Source organism: Lacerta agilis, chromosome 1 (assembly GCF_009819535.1).
Source record: "Lacerta agilis isolate rLacAgi1 chromosome 1, rLacAgi1.pri, whole genome shotgun sequence".
In the NCBI taxonomy this organism is placed as follows: domain Eukaryota; kingdom Metazoa; phylum Chordata; class Lepidosauria; order Squamata; family Lacertidae; genus Lacerta; species Lacerta agilis.
Window position 1 is genome coordinate 121,594,536 of NC_046312.1, and position 23,040 is coordinate 121,617,575.

At 44.5% G+C, this 23,040-nt stretch overlaps 2 protein-coding genes across 7 annotated transcripts in view; one reads left to right on the top strand and one right to left on the bottom strand.

Annotated features, from left to right (window-relative positions):
* Nucleotides 1-9,162, bottom strand: part of BOLL (boule homolog, RNA binding protein) — a 34,211-nt gene extending 25,049 nt beyond the window's left edge. For 2 of the 6 annotated variants that reach the window (XM_033169208.1, XM_033169240.1), the window contains exon 1: nt 6,470-6,574. In XM_033169208.1, coding sequence (XP_033025099.1) covers nt 6,470-6,508 — 39 coding nt within the window. In that variant the 5' untranslated portion in view covers nt 6,509-6,574. Of the gene's footprint in view, nt 1-5,856; nt 5,938-6,469; nt 6,575-8,872; nt 8,966-8,985; nt 9,031-9,138 lie in introns of those variants that run through there. The other 4 variants (XM_033169249.1, XM_033169231.1, XM_033169223.1 and 1 more) reach the window with 4 other exon arrangements.
* Nucleotides 9,163-20,799: 11,637 nt separating this feature from the next.
* The window catches only part of PLCL1 (phospholipase C like 1 (inactive)), a 181,917-nt gene continuing 179,676 nt past the window's right edge, over nt 20,800-23,040 (top strand). Inside the window, exon 1 of the mRNA XM_033169263.1 lies at nt 20,800-21,009. Coding sequence (XP_033025154.1) covers nt 20,815-21,009 — 195 coding nt within the window. The 5' untranslated portion in view covers nt 20,800-20,814. The remainder of the gene's footprint in view (nt 21,010-23,040) is intronic.

Below are 23,040 nucleotides of genomic sequence, written 5' to 3' on the forward strand. Positions count from 1 at the left end.
CTTCATATCTTGCTTTTTCTATGACTTTTAACTCTAGCTCTCTGTTAACCCTATTTACATGTATGTTTTGTTCTTTGAATATTTATATTTGAGATAAATGAAGATACACATAGGAAGGTGATGGACAGAAGTTGAAGAGACTTGCATAAGAGGTAAGCCAGAGAGGCTCTTGGTTTGTTACTTCTTTCTTTAGATTGATTCAGTTTTTACTCTATCCTATGTTGAAAAATATCAAAAATTAACTTTAAAAGCCACACTTTCTTCCCTAGTTAGCATAATTTCTGTACTAGTTGAACCATAAGGAAAAGGTACACCATTATTAGTTTATAAGCTAGAAACTAAAACCAGTAGTAACTATGGTTATGCCAGAGCAAGACCATATGGCACTACTGCTAACACTAACCAGGAAAAGACTGAAATTTGCATAGGAAAAAACCCACAATTATATTGTACAAAACATTATCTAGTTCATTTTTTTAAAAATTAGACTTCACAGCAGAACTTATATTCTTCAAAATATTTCTGCAAAATATTCGCACTACATGAACATGAAATTATCAGAGAATGGGAATGGTGTATAAAATTTCAGACACCCAGCCATACCCTCCTCTAGGGCACTCCATTCCATCCTTCTCAACAGCCAATCAGCATTACATTACCACTGAGCATGCTCAGTTCTCATTGGCAATTCTGGGTGATTCCCAATCAGGGAGGCACTAGTGTTCCAGAAAGATTATCTAAATGGCGCCATTTCAACTTCATAAATATATATTCCTGCAGTATATGCTGTTTGTGTATTTATATGTGTATGTACAACCCACACCCCTAAAAAGGATCATGATAATGGATACCCATCAAAAATAAATGAAAAGCTGGAAGAAAAATTTCATTGTACCTATTTTAACCATTTCTAAACCCAAACCTCTGCTTAATAATCAAAATACATCATTGTTTAAAATAATTTTCTCTCCTTTTGCTCCAGATTGAAGGCACAGAATGACAATGAACAATGAACAACATGTGATAAAGTTCTACTGCTGTTAACCATCAAACAATAATAAAAAATATCACAGTGTCCCTAATATTCAGCCAATAAATTCCAAACTTCAGCTTCTTTTCCAGAAAAAAATTGTCATAATTGTTCATAGTGTAGTATCTAGGAATGCACAGGAAGCGTTAGCATAGCACAGTCTGCTATGAGCAACAGAACCACGACAAGGTCCTTCCTGAGTCTGTTGAAAACAAAAACCAGTTTGGAAAAAATACACTGATATGTCAATTGAGGGGTTTAAAGTTATTAAAAGGAAATAGTTAAGAGACATTTAATAAATTATAATTGAAGAACACAACTCTTTAGCCTATATTTCCTCACCATGATGAAACAATTTTTCATAAAGAAGCATTTAAAAATCTAAAGGTAAAAGACCCCTGGATGGTTAAGTCCAGTTGAAGTGATTATGGGGTGCGGCGCTCCTCTCCACTTTCAGGCCAAGGAAGCCAGTGTTTGTCTACAGACAGCTTTTCAGGGTCATGTGGCCAGCTTGACTAAAAAGCTTCTGGCACACGGAACACTGTGACAAGTGCCAGAGTGTATGGAAACGCTGTTTATCTTCCCACCGCAGCACTACCTATTTATCTACTCATGCTGATACGCTTTTGAACTGCTAGGTTGGCAGGAGCTGGGACAAAGCAACTGGAGCTCACCCCGTCACAGGGATTTGAACTGCTGACCTTACAAATGGCAAGCCCAAGAGGCTCTGGGGTTTAGACCACAGCCCTCTTAAAATCTACTGCAGCTTGTGAAAAACTGAGGCTCTTTTTTGAGATATTGGCTGGAAACTTTTCTGTGAAACAATTCTGACATTTTTTAGTGTATTTTCTGGTTTAAAAATGGAGTTTTAAATAGCTAATCAGTTAAGCACACAGACCATATCAAACTAATCAGATCTGAGAGAACCTCAGAGTAGCTTTCATCTATTTTATCCAGTAAAATTATAAGGTTAGGGCTCTTTTCCCCACAATAACTTAAGAGCACAAAGCAAGGTTATGTAAAAGAAAGTACAGTGGACCCTCGGGTTACGTTACCTTTGGGTAACGTAACTTTCGGGTTGCGAACGGGGGAAACCCAGAAGTGTATACTTCTGGGTTTCGCCCCACGCACATGCGCAGAAGCACTCCATCGCGCTGTGCGAGTGTGCAAAGGTGGTGCCTCTAGATGCGGACTTTTCGGGGTACGTAGGGACCCCCGGAACAAATTAAGTTCATATCTGGAGGGTCCACTGTACAGACGGAGACCATTTTGCCTGGGGGTTGCATTCCCACTCCCCGTACCCTTCATAAGCATGCCCAGCCCCGATTCGGCCCTCTCCCAGGGCAAAAAGAACCCGCACGTCAGCGCCTAAAATAGTTGATGCCTGCACAACCAGAGATCTCATAATAGACAAAAATCATGTCCTTTCTTCTAATGTTATTAACAATGAAATCTTTTACTACGTATGTTATGTGCATATAGGCCATTAAGAGAAAAACATTAATATTTTCAGTTTCAGCACTGAAGCTCTGCCCACAGCATAATTTCTTACTGCAACACAAAACATTACTGTACTCCCATAATGGTAATTCAAGACTGCAATCTGCTCCTGTATATTACTATCTGTATTTTAGCTGTGATGATAAATACTTAAAAATTAAATGGGAATACACTAATTCATAGCACATCTTTACTGTCTGCATAACAGTAATCATTAGATGACAGGGTGAGAGGAAGAAGCCTAAGGCAATGAGCATTTAATTCAGAACACAAGGATGAACTATTTTAATTCAAAAACACAAAATAATACAAGGAAATGTAGATAAGAAGGCAGAATTTAAAGTAAGGCAATGCAGAGCATTATTTTAAGCCAGTAATTTCTTGAAGATTTAAGTAAGAAAAATATAATACAATAAAATTGGCTGTCCTTTCTATCAGACTGGGGTTTCTGTCTACCTAACTAGTAGTACAATCCTAAACTTATGTCCTAGAGAGAAACCTCCACAGTGGGACCTGCTTCTGAATAAATGGATTTAATGAATATATGAATTTCAAAGGTTCTAAAACCTTCGTCCTTTCTTCTAGCCATAACACCGCACATACATATTGAGGCCTGTATGGGAAACAATCTGGAAGATATTGTTACAAGGAGATAGAGTGGCAATGTCTCGGAGTTCTCCCCGTATCCGAGCTGCGCCCCAAACTTAGCTTCTGTGTGGATGTTTCTTTAAGGAAAGAGAGCTTGGATGTTTGACCACAGATGTTGCTAATTAAGATCAAGCTCTCTATAAAAGGCAGGCATGTGGGATGGGAAAGAGCGCCTCATCACAGACCCAAGACTAGGGTGCTGTGAGTCTACATGTTTATGTGTCCTTGCTATCCACTTGAGGGGCTCCTGGGAGCAGATTGAGGACATTTGGGGTATGTATGTTTTGTTTGGTATTTGTTTAATAAAGCTGTTTTGGTTCCCTTTCCACCTCTTCGTTTCTTTTGTCCTGGTATCCTTAGAAAGAACCGCTGCATTTGGCAGAACAAGGCCTCAACTGCAACTGCTTGAACCCTGGTGACTTCTTAAAACATGTATGGGAAACCCTTCTGGGGGAGAAGGTACAGGAGGCAATTTGGAGAAGTGAAACAGAGGGCGGGAAGGAAGAGGTTAAGTTCCACTCCAAAACAGCTTCTCCTTTTCTGAAGGTGTTTGTGAGTAGCATATTGTTTTGGCCTAAATCTGTTCCTGCCATTACATTTATAGTACTTACAAATTTAGTTTTAGCAATAGCAAGTTTTACCCATGAGAACACCCATGATGGATTTCCACATCTGTTGAACATACTGAACTCTGCATGTTTTTGTACATATGCTAAGTCTCCACACATATAAAGAAAAAGGGATGCACAATTTTGCTTGACATATTGCATGTGACAAGCCCTTGCCTATTCCCAAGCCTCAAGCTGGAGAAAAGGGTGGCAGATTGTCCCATCAGGTATGAAATACCTATGAGGCATTCCAAGCATGCTCAAAGAGCAATGCAATAAGTTGCTGTCCTCTGCTTGCGATTGGAGCAGAGTGGTAGTGGCAAAGGAAATGTCCCGATACTGTTATTTTGTTCAATCCAGCAAGTAACAGAGACAACACCCCTCACCTCTTCCATTTAACCAAAATATCAAGTTCTCTAGAAATGAAGACACTCTTCATAAAACAAATAATGGTTTTGAGGCATTTTTTTCATGGCATATGTGTTACCAAAAATGATTCTTTTGGATATGTAGAGGTACCAAGAAAACAAGAATTTTCAGTGTGTTCAATATACATGGAACTCCATCGTTGGTAGGGTCAAGTACTGCATTTTTCCATCTGAAACTACCGAGCTATTAAGATCCTCATCATAAACCTTTCTGTGTGTATATGGGATTGACCCAGGATAGTGCCTTTTCTATTGTAGCACCCCACCTCATGTATTGTCTCCCCCAGGGAAGATTAATGGTGCAGTTTCGGTTACATTTGCAGCTCCAGATGAAGCCATTTTTTAAAAATCATGCAGGATGTTTTGTTTACTATTTTTGGTATTTTGTCATATTGTATACGCGGGTGATGCTATGGCTTGCCAATCAGAAGGTCGGCGGTTTGAATCCCCACGACAGGGTGAGCTCCCGTTGCTTGGTCCCTGCTCCTGCCAACCTAGCAGTTCAAAAGCACATCAAAGTGCAAGTAGATAAATAGGTACCATTCCGGCGGGGAGGTAGATGGTGTTTCTGTGCACTGCTCTGGTTCGCTAGAAGCAGCTTAGTCATACTGGCCACATGACCTGGAAGCTGTACGCCAGCTCCCTTGGCCAGTAAAGTGAGATGAGCGCCGCAACCCCAGAGTCAACTGGACCTAATGGTCAGGGGTCCCTTTACCTTTACCTATACTCAATAAAATCTGCGTTTATATTCCCCACCCCAACACTTTGGGGGTGGTGTTACTGGGTTATTGGGGGATGTTATTGGGTTACTGTTTTTATTTTGGTTTTATATATTGTGATCTTTTCTGTGAACCGCCTTGAGACGGGTATAGGGCAGTATAGAAATTCAATCAATCAATAACACTTTGTAAAAAGGACTGGGAGATTCCATGTACATAACTAAGTGAAAACTAACTAACAAACCCAAAGTAGGCCAAAAGATATCACAAGTTGGAAGTACTGAGAGGAACTCCGCCTTTTCATTCTGCATTACCAAATAAATCTGCAGTCTTCTCATGTTTATATTCAAATCACCAAATGCAGATCCGAAACTCTACACCACGTGTGAAACACACCCACCAAATGAGAAAGAGGCATCTCTAATAAACTCCTTAGTACCGCAGATAAATTGCCAACTTTGCACTGCCAAGTTCTTTGCGGTACTATTTACTTGAAAGCCGATGCTCACCCTTAATTTTATTATCTCTTTCTCTCTTGTTCTACATTCCACAGTGTTTCCCAAACTTAGGTCTCCAGCTGCTTTTGGACTACCAAACTGCCATTATCCCTGACCATGGGTGAAGCCAAGGGGGGGCAGCTGCCCCCCCAAAACAAGTACAACAATAACAAATACTTAACTGAGGTTCTTCCCCCCCCCCTCTTACATAAAGCCTGGCTAGGCCCTTGCGCCTGACCACTGGTCTTGCTAGCTAAGGATGATGGGAGTTGTAGTCCAAAAACAGCTGTTTGGAAACACTGTTTTATAAGGTAAAAAAGGGACGGAGGGGGGGGGGAGAGAGGCAAAGCTGGAAAGGCCGACACAACAACAAATGAATGCCAAAGGGCGTCAAAAGGTGGCGGGCGGAGAGAAGGAAGCACTTACAGAAGGAATGAGGGGGAATTAGGAGCGCCTCGGACTAACTTTTCCTTGGCTTTTTCGCGGCATCTATTGGCGGGCCAGAACCTCGCTCCCCCTCCCCAGCTCCAACCGCCCTTCTCCCGCCGTTAGGGCGCAGGCGCAAAAGGAGCGCTCGCTCTGGGGGCAGCTCGCGCTCGGTTGGCCGGGGCTGGGGGTGGAGCGGACAGCGTTGAGGGGGGGAAAAGGATCTTATTAAGAAGGGGCAGTAGATAAAAGCGGGAAGACGCTCGTGCTCAAGGAGGGAGGGCGTGGCCAACGCCTGTCTCGTGACCTAAAGCGAGTAGGATGAGGGAGCGGGAGCGTTATAGGCCTCACTCTTCGGTTTTGGCGGGAAACCGCCGTCGAGGCTTCTGAGGAGATTTCGCGCCCTCTCTATTACCCGCCTCACGCTCGCCCACCCACAAAAAAACAACCACCGCCTAATAAAACGCCTTTTTTTGCCGCCGCCGGAGCTGCCCGGCCGCAACCGCCGGCCTCCCCGTGTTTAGATAACCTGCCCCAACGGTTTCCTCAGGAGCCTCCCCGCGGGCCAACCCCAGCCCATAGGCGGCCTGCCTGCCCCCCTCATAATACTAACCGAGGGGTCGGGCTCCATCTCTTCCCCTCGCGCGCGCATGTATACACGGCGGCCTTCGCGGTCTCCCGGCGGGCACGTTCCGCGCACGCAGCTCTTCTCCCTCAACGCAGCGGACGCGCCCCCTGTTGCCCAAGGGCGAAGCGGGAGTTGGGGCAAAACGGGGGGCGGGCGGGCGCGGCAAACTCGCGCTCCCCACACGTGGTGGGAGCCTCTGCTGGGCGGAGAGGTGGGGTAAAAGCGGGAGCGAAAAGACTTGAGGTTGTGTTTAGGGGACTCGGCGGAGCCTGAAAGTTAGGCGGGCGGTAGATTTATTTGGCCTACTGGCCCCCCAAATTACACCTAAGTCCTACTTTCTGGAAGCCCAGAAACTCGGCTTTCATCCATGGCCAGTTGTGAGCTGTGTAATCTCTAGGCAGCAAGAGAAGAACGACTTTGAAGATTAGCATTTTGTCCGATTTAGCATTTGGTCTTCTCTAACCTCAAGACACACACACTTATATCCGTTCAGGTTTCTGAGCAGACCTCCGAGACAAATAATCCAAATATGAAAGCACAAGTCTTGTCAGTTTCAGGTTATTCACAAGCACATCCATATGGCTGCCTGTATCAGAAATGTTATCGCTATCATCCTGGCTGGTTTAGGCCTAATTCACACAGCAGCATCAAGCATTTCCCTCAAGTATATGCGCATTGGAACAGCACTTTTAATGCTAATAATAATAATTGTACCCCACCCATCTGACAGGATTGCACCAGCCACTCAGGGCAGCATCCAACAAATATAAAAACAACACGTAAAACATTACATGTTAAAAGGCTTCCCTATACTTGCTGCCATATTGTATAATAATAATAATAATTTATACCCCGCCCATGTGGCTGAGTTTCCCTAGCCACTCTGGGCAGCTTACAATAGAATATTAAAAACAAAATACAGCATTAAAAATTAAAAACTTCCCTTAACAGGACTGCCTTCAGATGTCTTCTAAAAGTTAAGATAGTTGTTTATTTCCTTGACATCTGATGGGAGGGCATTCCACAGGGTGGGCGCCACTACCAAGAAGGCCCTCTGCCTGGTTTCCTGTAACCTTACTTCTCGCAGGGAGGGAACTGCCAGAAGGCCCTCGGAGCTGGACCTCAGTGTCCGGGCTGAAGACACTCCTTCAGGTATACTGGGCCGAGGCCATTTAGGACTTTAAACGTCAGCACCAACATCTGAATTGTGCTCGGAAACGTACTGGGAGCCAATGCAGATCTCTCAGGACCGGTGTTATATGGTGTTATATGGTCCCATCGGCCACTCCCAGTCACCAGTCTAGCTGCCGCATTCTGGATTAATATTGTATACATCTCTACACATCTCTCCCGTAAGACTATTTTGTGTTAGTTGCCACTTGGCAGCCCATACTTTCTCCCCAAAATGGCCTCCGCACAAATGCTACCATAATTTATATACAGGATTTTCAGCTCCTGACATCAGAAATACTGGCACCTTAAGGACAAGTGTGTCCAGTGTGCTCTCACCCTTAATGCTCTCAGCCATAAATTAATGTGAGTAAAAAAAAAAAAAAAAAAAGGGTTATAGCTATGCAAGTTGGTAGGGGCAAAAGGTCAACAAAAGGAGTCTGGCATATATATAGCATGAGCTTTAGGTACTTCACAACATTCTGAGGTAAGCCAGCCTTTACTCCTGGAAATACATGTGAGCACTAACAATGAAAACATAGACAAAATGGGTTTTTCTGATTTTATATTCTTCCCTTCTATCAAATGGCTTGATTATATATGGACCAGTAAAAGGCTGGCCTGTTGATAAACTGACATCTGTGGGTATTTCGTAGCTGAACCTATTTCCCACATTCTTCTTTTGGCCTTGTATTCCTAGACAGCAATTATGTATGTCAATTGTTACACCCCAACATTATTTAATTGTTGGTCCAACTAACGCATCCTAACAAATCAGCTTACATGCAGTCACAAAGCTCTGACATTGGTTCTCCTCACCCATTACAGCTACAGAATTCATTTGAACGTGTTCGCCCATTATGGACTAGCCTATAGGGAGAGATCTTAAGGTCGCAAGACCAAGCATTTTTCAGTCTTTCAGGAGAATATTGAGGAGGAAGATAGCTCAACATCTTGGCTGCCAAAAGAGTACACAATTCCATATTTTCATATTGCATCATGCAGATTAAACAGTTAAAATTAATTATTCCCCTTCATTTGTTGCCTGTCAGCCTTCCTTTTGCCACTTTCTGTAACATCTCAGCCTGCACCCCAGGATTACATAAACTCTGTCCCCTCCTTGAAAGCCTACCCTACTCCTTCAGTCCGTTGCACCTCCTAGTCTCCCTCCTACCCCTGCCCCAAAAATCATCACCACCGGTTCCCTCATGCCCATACCGTTCCGTATTATCCTTGCATTGCTTATCATGTAGTTTCAGCCTCCGCCCCTAGTGCTGCTTAGAAGAGACCAGCGTTTATTTGCCATGCTTGGGAAAGAAGACTCTGCTCACCTCTGCCACCTCCCCTTGTCCTGTTGCTGCTGTCACTCACTCCGAGAAACTAGCTGTCCTGAAATATGCACGCTCAGCTCTCAAGAGTTACATAGATCCTCCTGCACACACAAACCACAAAGTGTGTGGAGTTGGGGGGGGGGAGTTACTCACCTCTACACAGTGAGAATTATTACACCTTGGCCTGACCAAGAGCAGTAGTAGGGGTAGTATCTTATTTCTAAGCCCGGAGCAGCAGAAGGTGGCAGCATCTAGCCGCTGGCTGCAGATCCCTTCCTGTGTGCTGTTTGCTTTCTGACACATGCATTCCTCCTCCCCCTTTCGGGGTATCGTTTTGCCAACAATCACACACACGCACACCTGATTCCAGGCTGGTTGACAGCCAGGCTTCAACAGGAATGGTAGTAAAGAGCAGTGATGCAAGAGTTTTCATAATAAACTGGATCATGAACATGTAACACAATATGTAAAATGCCACTGTGTTGTTGCGGCTGACATTTCTCTCACTGTGCCTTATTTAAAAAAGGTAAAGGACCCCTGTACAGTCAAAGGTGACTATGGGGCTGCGGCACTCATCTCGCTTTCAAGCCGAGGGAGCCGGCATTTCTCCACAGACAGCTTTTCCGAACCATGTGGCCAGCATGACTAAACCGCTTCTGGCGCAACGGGACACCGTGACGGAAACCAGAGTCCACTGAAATATTGTTTACCTTCCTGCCGCAGCGGTACCTGTTTATCTTCTTGCACTGGCGTGCTTTTGAACTGCTAGGTTGGCAGGAGCTGGGACAGAGCAACAGGAGCTCACCCTGTTGTCGGGATTCGAACTGCTAACCTTCTGATTGGCATGCTCAAGAGGCTCAGTGGTTTAGACCACAGGACCACCCACATCCCCCGGCAGTCAGAATTTGCCTTCCAGGATAAACGAAGCCACATACCGATCTGCAAGTCCTAGTGCCTGTTGTTAAATTTAACTGAAATAAACACCTAAGGTTTCCATAAAAGTGAGAAAATGGAATCAGAATTAAAAACTGGGCAGGAAGGATTGGGAGTGAGAGAAATGTCATTAAAGTCAGAAGTCATCAAAAGAGAAAAGATGGAAGAGTGATGCATCCTTCTTACACAAAAGGAGTGCAGAAAATGAGAATAAATACATTAGAAGTAAGAAGCGAAGAAGGTAAAGTTGGCTGCCAAACATGTATCTTCTGGCAGCACCATGAACAGCAATATGCAGCCCAAGTTTATACGTGTAAATTCCACCTACTCTCAGTTAGGTGTGAAGAAGACTGAAGTATTACTGGTAGTTAGGTGGAAGAATCTTAATAGTTTTCTACTTGCTCCAAACCGGATTGATTATACAAGTACAGCAATAGGAGCCAAGTTCTTGCCAGAGGGCATGTTCAGTAAAGCAAACACTGAGATGCACAGGTAAGTATGCATAGGACTGCAGTCTGAGATTCCACCATACTGTTTTAGTTTTATGGTTTTGGACTACTTTTGGTTTTGTTGTTTGTCATTAACATACTTATATGCAGTGTAAATTGTTTCCGTATTTTTGTACACTTCTCTGATGAAGGGCACCTAAAATGCATTTCACATTTATTTGTTTACTTACTTACATATTTATAAAATGCACTTTACTAAAAAAAAATAAATTAACAAGGCAGAATGTATTAGAACACAGCATTGCAATAAGATCAATAAAAGTATCATCAATAAATAAAATGCTGGTTGGTAAAATAAATTCACATCTTAAAGGCCTGTCTAAATAAAACATGGTGGAATTCAACGTAGGGCTATGATGAATGTTGCATTTCAGTTTCCTAAATGGAACAATACCCGGTCTTCTTCCCTCATGTGCTGTTCTGGGGCTTCTCCTGACCCCTCTGAGCCAATTTCAGGGGCTTGGGGGAAAAGAAGTAGGAAAGCCCTTTGTGCAAGTGGAAGTCATTGCACAGGGCTGCCACAAATGGGGCTTGTTAGGTGAATCCCACCCACAGTTTTCAGGAGACACCCAAAAGAAAATAGTGTTGTGGTCCAGACTGAAGCTCTCTTGGATAAAACTGACTTTCTAGATCAATTTAAAGCAAAGTTCAGGCATGGAAACTGTCTTTGTCACCCTGTACCTTCATCAGGAGAGAGAAAGGGAGAGTGTGTCCCTGTTAATCCTCCTTGATCCTTCAGCACTTTTTGATAGCATGAACAATGGTATTCTTCTGGAGCAGCTGACTGAGTTGGGGTGGGCAGCACTGTTTTGCAGCTGTTCCAGTCCTATTTGAATGACCATCTTCAGAGGGTGATTAAATACGGTTTATATAGATTAATGGAATACAGGTCTATCAATGGATATTAGCAAACCCGCCAAGCGTCCCTATTTTCCAGGGACAGTCCCGGATTTACAAAAGCCGCCCCAGTTTCTGATTTGATCCTGGAATGTCCCACTTTTCCTTAGGACGTCTCTATTTTCATCAGAGAAATGTTGGAGGGTATGGCAGGACGTCCCTATTTTCATCAGATATATGTTTGAGGTTTATGAGTTATGTGACTCCCGGGCTAAGGAGATAACCTTTAGAAGGCACCTGAATGCAGCCCTGTATAGGGAAGTTTTTAAATGTTTAATGTTTTGTTATCTTTTTATATGTGTTGGAAGCGAACCAGAGTGGCTGGGGCAACCCAGTCAGATAGGTGGGGTATAATTAATAAAAGTATTATTATTATGAAATTGGACGTCCCTATTTTCATCAGAGAAATGTTTGAGGATATGTATTAGCCACGGTAAGACAAATAGAGCCTCCATTATTCAAAAATGGGGATGAACAATAGGGGGGGAGTATTACAGCATGTCCTTCTTGTGAACTTTCCAGAGGCATCTTGTTGGCCACTGTTGAATAAAGAATGCTCGGCTACACAGTGGATAACCTGTGGTCCTCCAGAGACTGTAGGACTCCAACTTCTATATGCCTCAACCAGCAGGGCTATTGGCTAGGGATAATAATAATAATAATAATAATAATTAATAATATTTATTATTTGTACCCCGCCCATCTGGCTGGATTTTCCCAGCCACTCTGGGCGGCTTCCAACAAAAATCAGATACAAAAATATCACACATTAAAAACTTCCCTGAAAAGGGCTGCCTTCAGGTATTTTCTGAATGTCAGGTAGTTTATCTCCTTGACCTGTGATGGGAGAGCGTTCCACAGGGCGGGCGCCACTACTGAGAAGGCCCTCTGCCTGGTTCCCTGTAGCTTCGCTTCTCGCAGTGAGGGAACCGCCAGAAGGCCCTCGGCACTGGATCTCAGTGTCCGGGCTGAATGATGGGGGTGGAGACGCTCCTTCAGGTATACAGGACCGAGGCCGTTTAGGACTTTAAAGGTCAGCACCAACACTTTGAATTGTGCTCGGAAACGTACTGGGAGCCAATGTAGATCTCTCAGGACCGGTGTTATGTGGTCCCGGCGGCCACTTCCAGTCACCAGTCTAGCTGCCGCATTCTGGATTAATTGCAGTTTCCGGGTCACCTTCAAAGGTAGCCCCACATAGAGCGCATTGCAGTAGTCCAAGCGGGAGATAACCAGAGCATGCACCACTCTGGTGAGACAGTCCGCGGGCAGGTAGGGTCTCAGCCTGCATACCAGATGGAGCTGGTAGACAGCTGCCCTGGACACAGAATTAACCTGCGCCTCCATGGACAGCTGTGAGTCCAAAATGACTCCCAGGCTGCACACCTGGTCCTTCAGGGGCACAGTTACCCCATTATGAGAACTGTAGTCCGACAACGCTGCGGTGGGTAGGCATGTTCCCTATCCACCACCAATCTATTGCAGACAGTGTCATGAGACCTTGTCCTTCTCTGTTTCCTGCTTCTTTGTGAGGTATCTTTATTTTAAAATGTATATCCTGCAAGCTGTAGCCCAAACAAAGCAAAGGGAGAAAGAAACTCAAGGTTGCCTTGTTGAGTTTTGAATTTAATACATGTCAGGCACTGATTGTGTTAGGAACAACATATCTACAAGGACAACACGTTTGTCTGGTGCTGCAGAATGAAGAGGAAGGGCAATTTGTTCCTTTGCAACTGTAGAAGGGAGAAAATCTGAACAAGCAGTGATTAGTGTGAATATAACCAGTGCTTTTGTTCTAGAACAAAAGTATGCCGGTACTGTATATTTTTGAGTACCTTCAGGAAAATAGCACAGAATATAACAAATGCTAATTTTATTAGATTCATATCAGCAGACTTCTATCAGCAGCAAATAGTGCCTTTTGATTGGTGTGTGAAACACCCTTGACAGGTAAACGTTGCAAAATGTTTTAGGACAGCATTGCTGCGAGTACAGTTGTGGAAACGACCTTCACTGATGTCACATGTATGACTTTGGCCACCGGTATGGGCTTGTGCTGAGGCCCATATACACATGCCCAATGCCGCTGTGTTTTAGAGATGTCACATTGATTTAGCAATACCCTTGGATTTCAAAAAAGCCTTATGCAATAACAGACAGCAGGGTAGGGTTGTGAGGCTGCTTCATAGATGCAGAAGGTCACAGCGGTGATCAGATCTGCACGGTGCAAACACACCGGTAGGCGTGCCCGATTAGCTCTCCCGAAGAGTTTGTAACATGCCTCACCCCTTTCCATTCCAGTATGCAGCAGCGACATGGGTGGTGGGGGGCGGGGTCAGGTAAGTGTCTCCATCTCATCTCGCTGTTCACTGCTCGCCTTATAGGCTAACCCTCACATCTCCTACAAGGCTATGGAATGTCCTGTTGTAATTCAGTTGGGATTTTCCTAATGTGGGTGAAGAGTGAGGCCCCATCCTTCAGTGAAAGCATCTGACAAATTCGATATTTTTTTTTATCCTGGGACAATATCTTATTTGCAGTAACTGATAAGAGGAGACAGAGAATGCTGTGTCTTGTCAGAGAAGATTGAGAAATTTCAGTTTGTTTTATTCGTCTATTCATTTAGGTTTTATTCGGATTTGCATAAATTCATTTTATCCCATATCCCGTTTCATTTTCTTATTTGCTAAAAGAGGTTTTTAAGAGGGGCATGTTACGATCCGCCATTCTGAGACAGTGTGTGTTGTAGCTTATTTGAGTGCAAGTTAACTTCTGCTGACGTCACCTTGTGTTACTTTCACACTGTTATAAACTACATGCTCTGATGACAAGATACAAATCACCAGTTCTGTTGTAATTCAGTAATTGCTTCGAGGAGAGATAAGAATGAATTGTCAGTTTTCACAATACCAGGGGTAGATGAAGGTTGTCCGCCTCCAGATCTACATTAGTACCTTTTAATAAAAACATTAATGAATTGTCTAGAGGCTAAGTGGAGGAGTGAAATGGCAAAATTACGACACCAACTGCTTTAGGTCAATTAAGTCTAAGCTGGCTGTGAACAGGAACAAGCGGATGCCAGAGAGCTAGGTGAACGGGAAACAAAATGGCAGATGAATTTTCATGTTGGAAAATTATAATGGTGCACATTGGAAAAAATAGTATTATATTGGCACAATAACACACACTGAATAAACTCTTAGGGAAGTGAGTTTGTACTCATTGTGGGTACCATCGTAAAAATGGCAGTCCATTTTCACATTTTGTCCCCGTTCACTTCCAGTTTGGTTTATTACTGCTGCATTATCAAACAACATTATTTTCTGATTTACAGATAAATGGTCTTCAGCTTACCCACAAGTAAGCTGAGCCCCCTCCCTTTAAAAAGTGATGTTGTTAAGACGAGAAAGGTCTGTGAAAGGAGGAGAAAGAAATACAGAGAAAGAGGAAAGAATGACAGGAGGTTGGACTAGATGATCCACATGGTCCCTTCCAACTCTACAATTCTATGAGTCTATGATTTTATATGTATAAAATTAAGGTTTATGTCACAGACTGAGGTTAAAAATATATTCCATTGTACCAGCTGACATTACAAGTCCATAATACTTCTTTATAAAATGGGGGGGGGGGACACCCATATGTGAATTTAATGGACCTGTGCATTCTGATCCAGACTGCATATTTTTGTGCCTCATTGCATTTCTTGAGGGATTTTAACGTAAACTGCCTCTGACAGAAGTGAATATACCAATATATCAAAAAGATGGAACGGAGCATATTCATTTGTAAACGGTGCTATCACTAAGCTATGCTATATCACTGTCACAAACGAAACCAACAGGAAAAAGTGTATATTCACAATACGTGAAATGGGTTGTCATAAAATATGCTGTGCATTAAACATTCCATTAATTAGCAAGCAATTGATTAAGGCTTAAATATATTCAGTGGTCCATTCATATAAGACCCACATTAAAAAGAAAATGCAATTAAGCACGGGTGCCCATTTTGTGTATTTTTTAATATATAATTTCTTACACCTCTAAGCTTAGATTGTGGCAAATACTTGTTTGATTCCAGAATTGCAAAAGCATATCCACTTTTCCAGTGCTATCTTTCTAGAAAAAGAGATGCCGGAGCTCACCATGAACTTCTCCCTTGTTCTCTTATAATGGCAATGGCGCCCACCTGAGAGATGCAGAGCTCCGGTGAGCTCCAGCTGAAAAAAGCCCTGCACTTTTCTAAGAAACAGAACACCCCTCCAAAAACTGTTTGAAACATCAGGTCTTCAACATCACTATATATCTTTTGCCAAACATTACTTTACTAGCAATGTTATTACTAATTATACAGGTTGTTGCTTTTTTATTTTATTTTAAGAAAACCTTTCCAGAAGGAAATTAAAAAGAAGCAGTAGATTCTCACCTTATTTCTACGTGGCTGCACTTCCCCAAGGATCATTTTTGCAGCTTGGAAGCTGACCCGATAATCTATAAACCCTCAGGGACACACAGTTTACCAGTTATTGCTGGTGTGCTATCTGCAAACTGTCCTGGACAGATATAAGTAATCTTGCCACACTTATCCTGCCATGCTCTGATGTCATGTTATTGGACTTCTTTATTGTTGCATCCAGTAGCACCAGTAACTTCAGCTAATACAAAATACGGCAGCTGGATTGCTAACTGGGACTGGACTCGGGGAACACATCTCCCTAGTTTTGAAATACTGTAACTCAGTGTTTTTCAACCACTGTTCCGTGGCACACTAGTGTGCCGTGAGATGTTGCCTGGTGTGCCGTGGGAAAAATTGTGTTTATTTGATTCCTATTCAAGAGAATTACTTTATATATAGTCAATATAGGCACAGAGTTAATTTTTTTAACATTTTCTAATGGTGGTGTGCCTCGTGATTTTTTTCATGAAACAAGTGTGCCTTTGCCCAAAAAAGGTTGAAAAACACTGCTGTAACTCACCAGCACCAGTCAATTTCCTAGCACATTTAAAAATAGGAGTTTTCCCCCCTAATCTAAAGCCCTGAAGGGCTCAAGTCTTGGATACCTGAAGGAGTAATTCCTCCCTTTTGCAGCTGCCCATCAGAGCAGTCATCACCAGAGGCCTTTCTCCAAATTCCTAAATTCAGAAATAAGGTGAGTTTGAGAAAGGCTTGCCTTTTCTGCTGGGGTGCCGTGTTTATTGAATGCTCCTCCCTGGAAGGCTCTCTTGACACCATGTTTCTTGTCTTTTCTTCACCACCTGAAGACCTTTTGATTTCTCCAGGTGTTTCAAGGTCACTGGATATTTTAAATCTTTTTGACGCTATGTTGGTTTTGTTTTAATTTCTGCCACTGTTTACGTTAAGTCATAAAATTAAGTCAAAAACATGCAGCCTTTAATGATTTGCATTTAATTTGTTTTGGTTGTTGGGTTCACTAATTAAACTAATGTCTATGTTTCCTGATCTATGCTCAAGCTCAGTGGATGTTACACCTCACACCTGCGCATTTCCTCCAACATCTTGAAGCCAAAATCCAGGATACCATCTTCCTGGATGCCATCTTCCTTTTTTTTTATCACGAGAGCACAGCAGCCATTTTGGTTGCCATATTTCGCATGATTTCGCATCACAGTTCCCCCCCCCCCAATGTGTTTTTCTTGGGCATGGCACACACAAATGTGTGTTTTGGGGTGACATGCCATATCATGGCTTTTTTGGGGGGGGGGAATGCTCTGCAAAATTGTATGAGATCATGGCAACCAAAATGGCTGCCGTTCTCTCACGATAAAAAAAATGGGATGTTCCACTTCCGGGACACTTGTGGTGTATGTCTATGGAGTAAACGTATGAGTGTAATATTTTAGAAGGGGGGGGGAGTCCTGCTTCTCTCTTAAGTCAGCAGATATCGTAAACGGAAGTCAAGACTTAGCGTAGCTGGGAGGTTGACCAATCCAGAGACAGGACGCTGGGAATGTGGGTTTCACCTGTGCAAGCATTGACCAGACCAAGGCTTCAGCAAGGTGGTGGTCTCATATTCCTTCATAACTCACCCAAAGATGGACATTGTTATCCTGATTGTTTGTTCATTCCGACTTTTCAGCTGCCCTGTTCAAGATGGCTACTGGTGATACATAAATCTAATGTGTTTCCCTGTCCTGGAGTGCCAGGGTCTGTGAGAACTGGAGAGCCCACCACCACCACCATCATCATTTGATTTTATTTTTTTTAAGAGCATGCCACTCTGATGAAGAGCACCATCCACACCATACATTTAAAGGACATGGTTCCTGCCGAATAAGCACAGGTATCGTATTTACCCTGCACAGAGCTACAGTTCCCAGCACCCTTAACAAACTGCAGTCCCCAGGATTCTTTTGGAGAAGCTATGCGCTTTAAATGTGCTGAAATACCTCTGGCCTCACCCTGATGCTTCCCACCACTCGAGCACCACCCAGCCTGCTACCCCTGTTAAATTTGCCTGGAGTGGGTGGGCAGGAGCTCGGGATGGGGGGCACCTTACCCAAGGCTCTCTCTGGTACTTGCTGAGAGCCCTGCCTTGTGTCATAATTTCTGGCACATGCTGAGGTCAACTCATAGCCTTTGACATCAACAGAAATTCAAAGCATTTAAAATGATTTGACTCCAGGGGTGTCCTTCTATGGTGAAGAACAGTCTGGTTTGGCAGCGCAATCAAGGGAAGGCTCCAGGATCCGGCTGCTCCTTGAAAGTAACGTTAACCTTTGCTGAGTGAATGTTCTACGGATAAAAGCTAGAGGGCGATCTTGTTTCTGAAAAGCTTCCTCTTGTATGATCTCAGCGCTATTTTTTCAAAGCAGTTAAACTCTTTCAAAGTACACCACCCTTCAAAGGACCAAAGAGTGAAGGTTCTGGCCACGCTCTCCAAAGTCCAGCAGCATTGGTGCATGGTTTTCCACCTTGTGACAGAACGCGATAATGGGTAATGTGCTAAAGTATTTTTACTCTTTTTTTAAAAAATATTTTTATTAAAGATTTTCTTGATTTACAAAGGTAGTGCAATGTCTCTCTCGTATTTTTCCATATAACATTTTTACAAATCAGTTTTTGTTGTTGAGACATTAGGAAGAAAAGGGGGAGAGAGGTGGGTGGGATAGGGAGATAGGTAGGGTGGGGTGACGATGTTTTAATTTTACTTAATATGAGTAGAGTTTGGTGTCAGCGTTGTTTGTGTAGGTTCTCTGCTGTTCGCTTGTGCTCCTTTGGCGGTGAGAGAGGTCGGGGTTGGCGTAGGGTGTGATTGTTCATTTATGGTTGGCTGTGGTGATCTTTGGTTTCCTGTGTGGGTGGGGTTGGTGGGTGTTTTGGATCAGGTTAGCCATATTGATTTGTATGCTGTCAGTAGATTTTTGTCATTGTCTTGTTGGGCCGTGTGTGTGATGAAGGGGAACCATACTGGGGTGAAGGTTTCTTCTGTTTGTCCCCGTGAAGTATTTTTACTCTTGACACACCAACCACCGTGCAGTATCATGCAGTGCATTTCTTCTAGAAAAAAGGGTGCCAGTACACACCATGAAGTTGTTACAGTAAGTGCCACATTTTTAACCAGAGCTTTTCTTCTAGAAAAAAGTTGCCATTACTGCATACCCTTTAGCATGCAGAAAAAAGCTCTGCATGTAAGGTAAGGTAAAGGACTCCTGGATGGTTAAGTCCACTCAAAGGCAACTATGGGGTGCCACGCTCATCTCGCTTCAGGCCAAGGGAGCCACTGTTTGTCTGCAGACAGCTTTCCGGAATATGTGGCCAGCATGACTAGACTGCTTCTGGCGCAAGTTGGACACTGTGACGGAAGCCAGAGTGCATGGAAACACCGTTTACCTTCCCGCCGCAGCAGTACCTATTTATCTACTTGAACTGGTGTACTTGTGATATGCTAGGTTGTGGCAGAAGCTGGGACATAAATTTGTACTGTTTAAAAAGACTGCATATGATTGTTTTATTCTTTTTATGTCAGCCACCTGGCAAAGTTATCTAAAGTAAAACAAATGAAACAATATTCTGAAGTTTTCTGAACATGGGTGACATATGTATGTAAGTCCCAAGTACCACTGATCTGATCCTTCCGTGCAGCCTCTTGTTGTGAGTAAAAAGATACTTTGACCAGGCTACTAATCCAATTCAGACCTTAGAAATGGAAATAGAAGAGAGTGCATAAAAGTAGAATCATAGAACTTAGAGTTGGGAAGGGACCCTTAGGATCATGAAAGTTCAACCCTCTGCAATTTAGGAATATATAGCTGTCCCATATGGGGATTGAACCTGCAACCTTGGCATTATCAGCACCACACTCTTACCAACTGAGCTATCCAGTGGACAAAGAAAACCTGATTAGAAGAAAGCAACAGCTCTTCCCAAGTCACCTTGGGATAATATGGCAATTTGGCTGGATGGTGGTGGTGGGGGAAGAGTTACTACATCTCTCATCCCATATGAATGAGATAAATACTGCATCTGCCTAAAGTTCCTAATATTTCCTGGAACTTCACCAGCTACAGCGAATTTAGGATAACCTAACTAATCCCACTTTTCCCTTGGCGTTTGTATTTTACTCATCATCGTAGTCTACAGCAGACTGTATGAACAAAGGTCCACCAGTAAATTGGCTAAACTTTGAAGGTCACAGGCCGCTTCATTAGCCAAAGGCCTAGATAGCCCTCCAACCCCGTCGAAACCCCCGCGGCTTGGCTCTTCTGCTCCCCTCGGGGAACCTATCCATCTCCATAAGGGAGCGCGTTCCGCTCGCTCTGGGCCTTCTCGGCCCCGCCCCCTCCGCGCGGCGATTGGCCGAGCGGAGAGCTTCCCCTCGGCGGAGTGGTCGGGGCTGCTGCCCGTCAGCCTCCGCCTGTCAAAACACACAAGCCCCGGCCCTGTCACAACAGAAAGAAAGAGAGCGCGAGTGTGTGTGTGTGTGAGAGAGAGAGGGGTGTGAAATCGGCGGCACTTCCTGCCGGTTGGCGGGCTCGCGGCTGCCGGGAGCCCGGAGATGTGCGCGCTTAATGTGTGTTAATAGGGGGCGCCTCCTGGCCGTGACCGGCGCCCCCCCCCCCCCGCGCGAGTGAATGGTTGTGAGGGAAAGAGAGAGGAGGAAGAGCGCGCGCAGCAGCAGGAGCAGGAGGCGGAGTGCGCCTCTCGCCTCGCCTCACGATTCTCCTCAGCTGCAAAACTCCCTCATTGTCCCAAGTTTAGCGCCTCCCCGCCCTGCCCTTCCCCTCCGCCGCCCGCTTGCAACGGAGCCCCGGCGGCTGCGGAGGGGCGGCTGAGCCCGAGCGAGCGAGCGAGCGGGGCGGCTTTTCTCCTCATTTCCACGGAAAATGCAGCAGGCGAGCGCGACGTCTCCTTCGCAGAAAGTTGCCTCTGCGGCGCTTTAGGAGGAGAAAAGAAAAGAAAAAAAAGGGGTTTTTGTTTTTTTAATTCAGCCTGGCGCCCTTCGAAGTTGACGCGGCTCCGCTTCGCGATGGCAGAAGCAACCCCGGCGCCCGCGGCTGCCCCCTCGGCGGGCGAAGGCGACTCGGAGCCTTTCCCGGAGCCCGAGGCGCCCCGCAGGAGGGAGCGCAGGAGCGGGGTGTCTCTGGCGGCCGCCGCCGCCGACCCCGAAGCGGCGATCCTCGAAGCGGCCAGGGCGACCCCTCGCAGGAGCAGCATCATTAAGGTAAGGATTGGCCGCCTGAGGGTGGGTGGGTGGGTTCACACGTGACGCCCGGCGCCGCGCGTGTTCGGCCGCCGGGGCGCTCTGGAGCGTTCGGCTCGCTCGCTGCACCCGGGATGCTGCTGCTGCTGCGAGCTCGCCAAAAAAAGACAGCTCCTCTCGTTTTACATCCCTCTACGACCGCCCGGGATGTGACTACACGTGTAGCGCAGCTCCGACGAGCGCCACTCCCTTTAAAAAACAAAACAAAAGCATGAACCCACACAGTTTGGGGGCGCCTGTCTAGGCCACTTAAGCTGTGGCGATCTTCACGGAAGGGTAGGAGAAATCCGGCGTGTATTTCGGTGCATGCCGAAGAGGGAGGGTTTTTTTTTGGGGGGGGAGGAGGAGGTAGAGATACTTCAGACTTGCTTCTTTTAAAAGTTTCTTTTCTGAGGTTCGGCTGCAAGTGGAACATGCAAGAGGGGCCTCGGTAGTTTCTGAAAAGGAAGAGGATTGTCACAGGTGATGGAGAGAGCCACCACCACCACCACCTCGTTTTGCCGAGGACTGGCTCACCACGTGGTCAGTTCTCTTTGTTGCAAGCAGGGGAAATAGTTGAAATATAGGAAGAAAAAAAGAGGGAGAGGAAATTTTCCTAGAGTCAGATCTACCGCTACCTGTATCCGCTCTTGCTGTGACTATTTATTGTACCAGAATAATGTGTAATCCTCTGGAATGTCTTTGGAGGGTAAGGATGATGTTGGATGACTGGTTCTTATGAACGCCATGTAAACATGTGCTGTGGTTGTTTGCTTTTCCTAACTTAGGCTTGGAAATAACAGCCAAGAGAGGAGTTCGTACTTTCCCTTTTTCCATGGAGTAGCTACATCTCCCCAGCACTTTGCTTCAGTCGTGTGCCTGCATTTCATCCTTTCAACTGGCTTGGCCATGCTGTTCGGCAGTGGTGCTTTAAAGGGTTCTTTGGAGGAGGCTGCATCTCGGATGGTTGCATTAAGCTAATTGGTTCTATCCAGGATAGCAGGAGTTACTCCAAATCAGGCATCCCTTCACGTACTGCCACCACCCTTTTTATTGCTTATTCCTGGAAGTGCTTGGAGCAGCTGCTGCGCTCCATAGTTTGATTTCAGACCTGCTTTAAATTTAATATGCTGCTAGCGAAGCAGGTAAAATCATACGGTAACAGTACAGTAAGCCCTGCCAGTTTAACCAGGAAACTGTCAGTGAGTGTTAACATTTTTTTTTCTCAGCAGAAAAACTTTTAGATGATGCAACACATATGGGGAATAATCAAGTGGGAGGAGCTTCTTCATTTGCTTAAATGAAGTCGGATCAAGAGGATATTTGTAGAAAAAGAATTATGGGATAAGATGCCCACAGCTGTGGCCCTGGAGTTATCCTTGATGTTGTGATTATTGCTGTGTGTCCAGTGTTCATTGGGTACAAGGAAGGATACTTAAGGAGTGGTAAACTAGGCTCCCAATTTTGCCCACTCAGTTGTGTAAATTTGCAAAGCAGAGACGTTCAGGTGCTTCTTCCCATCCCTGAGTTACTGAAGATTCTTCCATTGGTTGGCTGTCCAGGCTGGGCTAGGAGCTGAACAGGCTTGGGCAGGAAATTCAGCTTACATTTTCAATAAGTTACCATCAACAAAGGCTCCCCCTCTATTTATGTTTTAGACTATGTGCTTTCTATGTAGAAACATATGTACACATTCAAGGTTCAGCCATGTATCTACAGCACTGGATAGCTCAGCTGGTTAGTGTATGGTGCTGACAATACCAAGGTTGCAGGTTCAATCCCCGTATGGGACAGCTGCATTGCAGGGGGTTGGACTAGATGATCCTCAGGGTTCCTTCCAATGTGGTCTGGACTGCATCAAATTCTTTCATGCAGAGTTTATCACCAGCGCTTTATAAGTTTTCCTTATATTAAAATAACTAAAGTGCGTAATTTTAAAAGATCTCTAATAGGTGTGTGTAAACTAATATAAAATCAAGAATGCACAGATAAATTAGGCAAAATGTTAAGAAC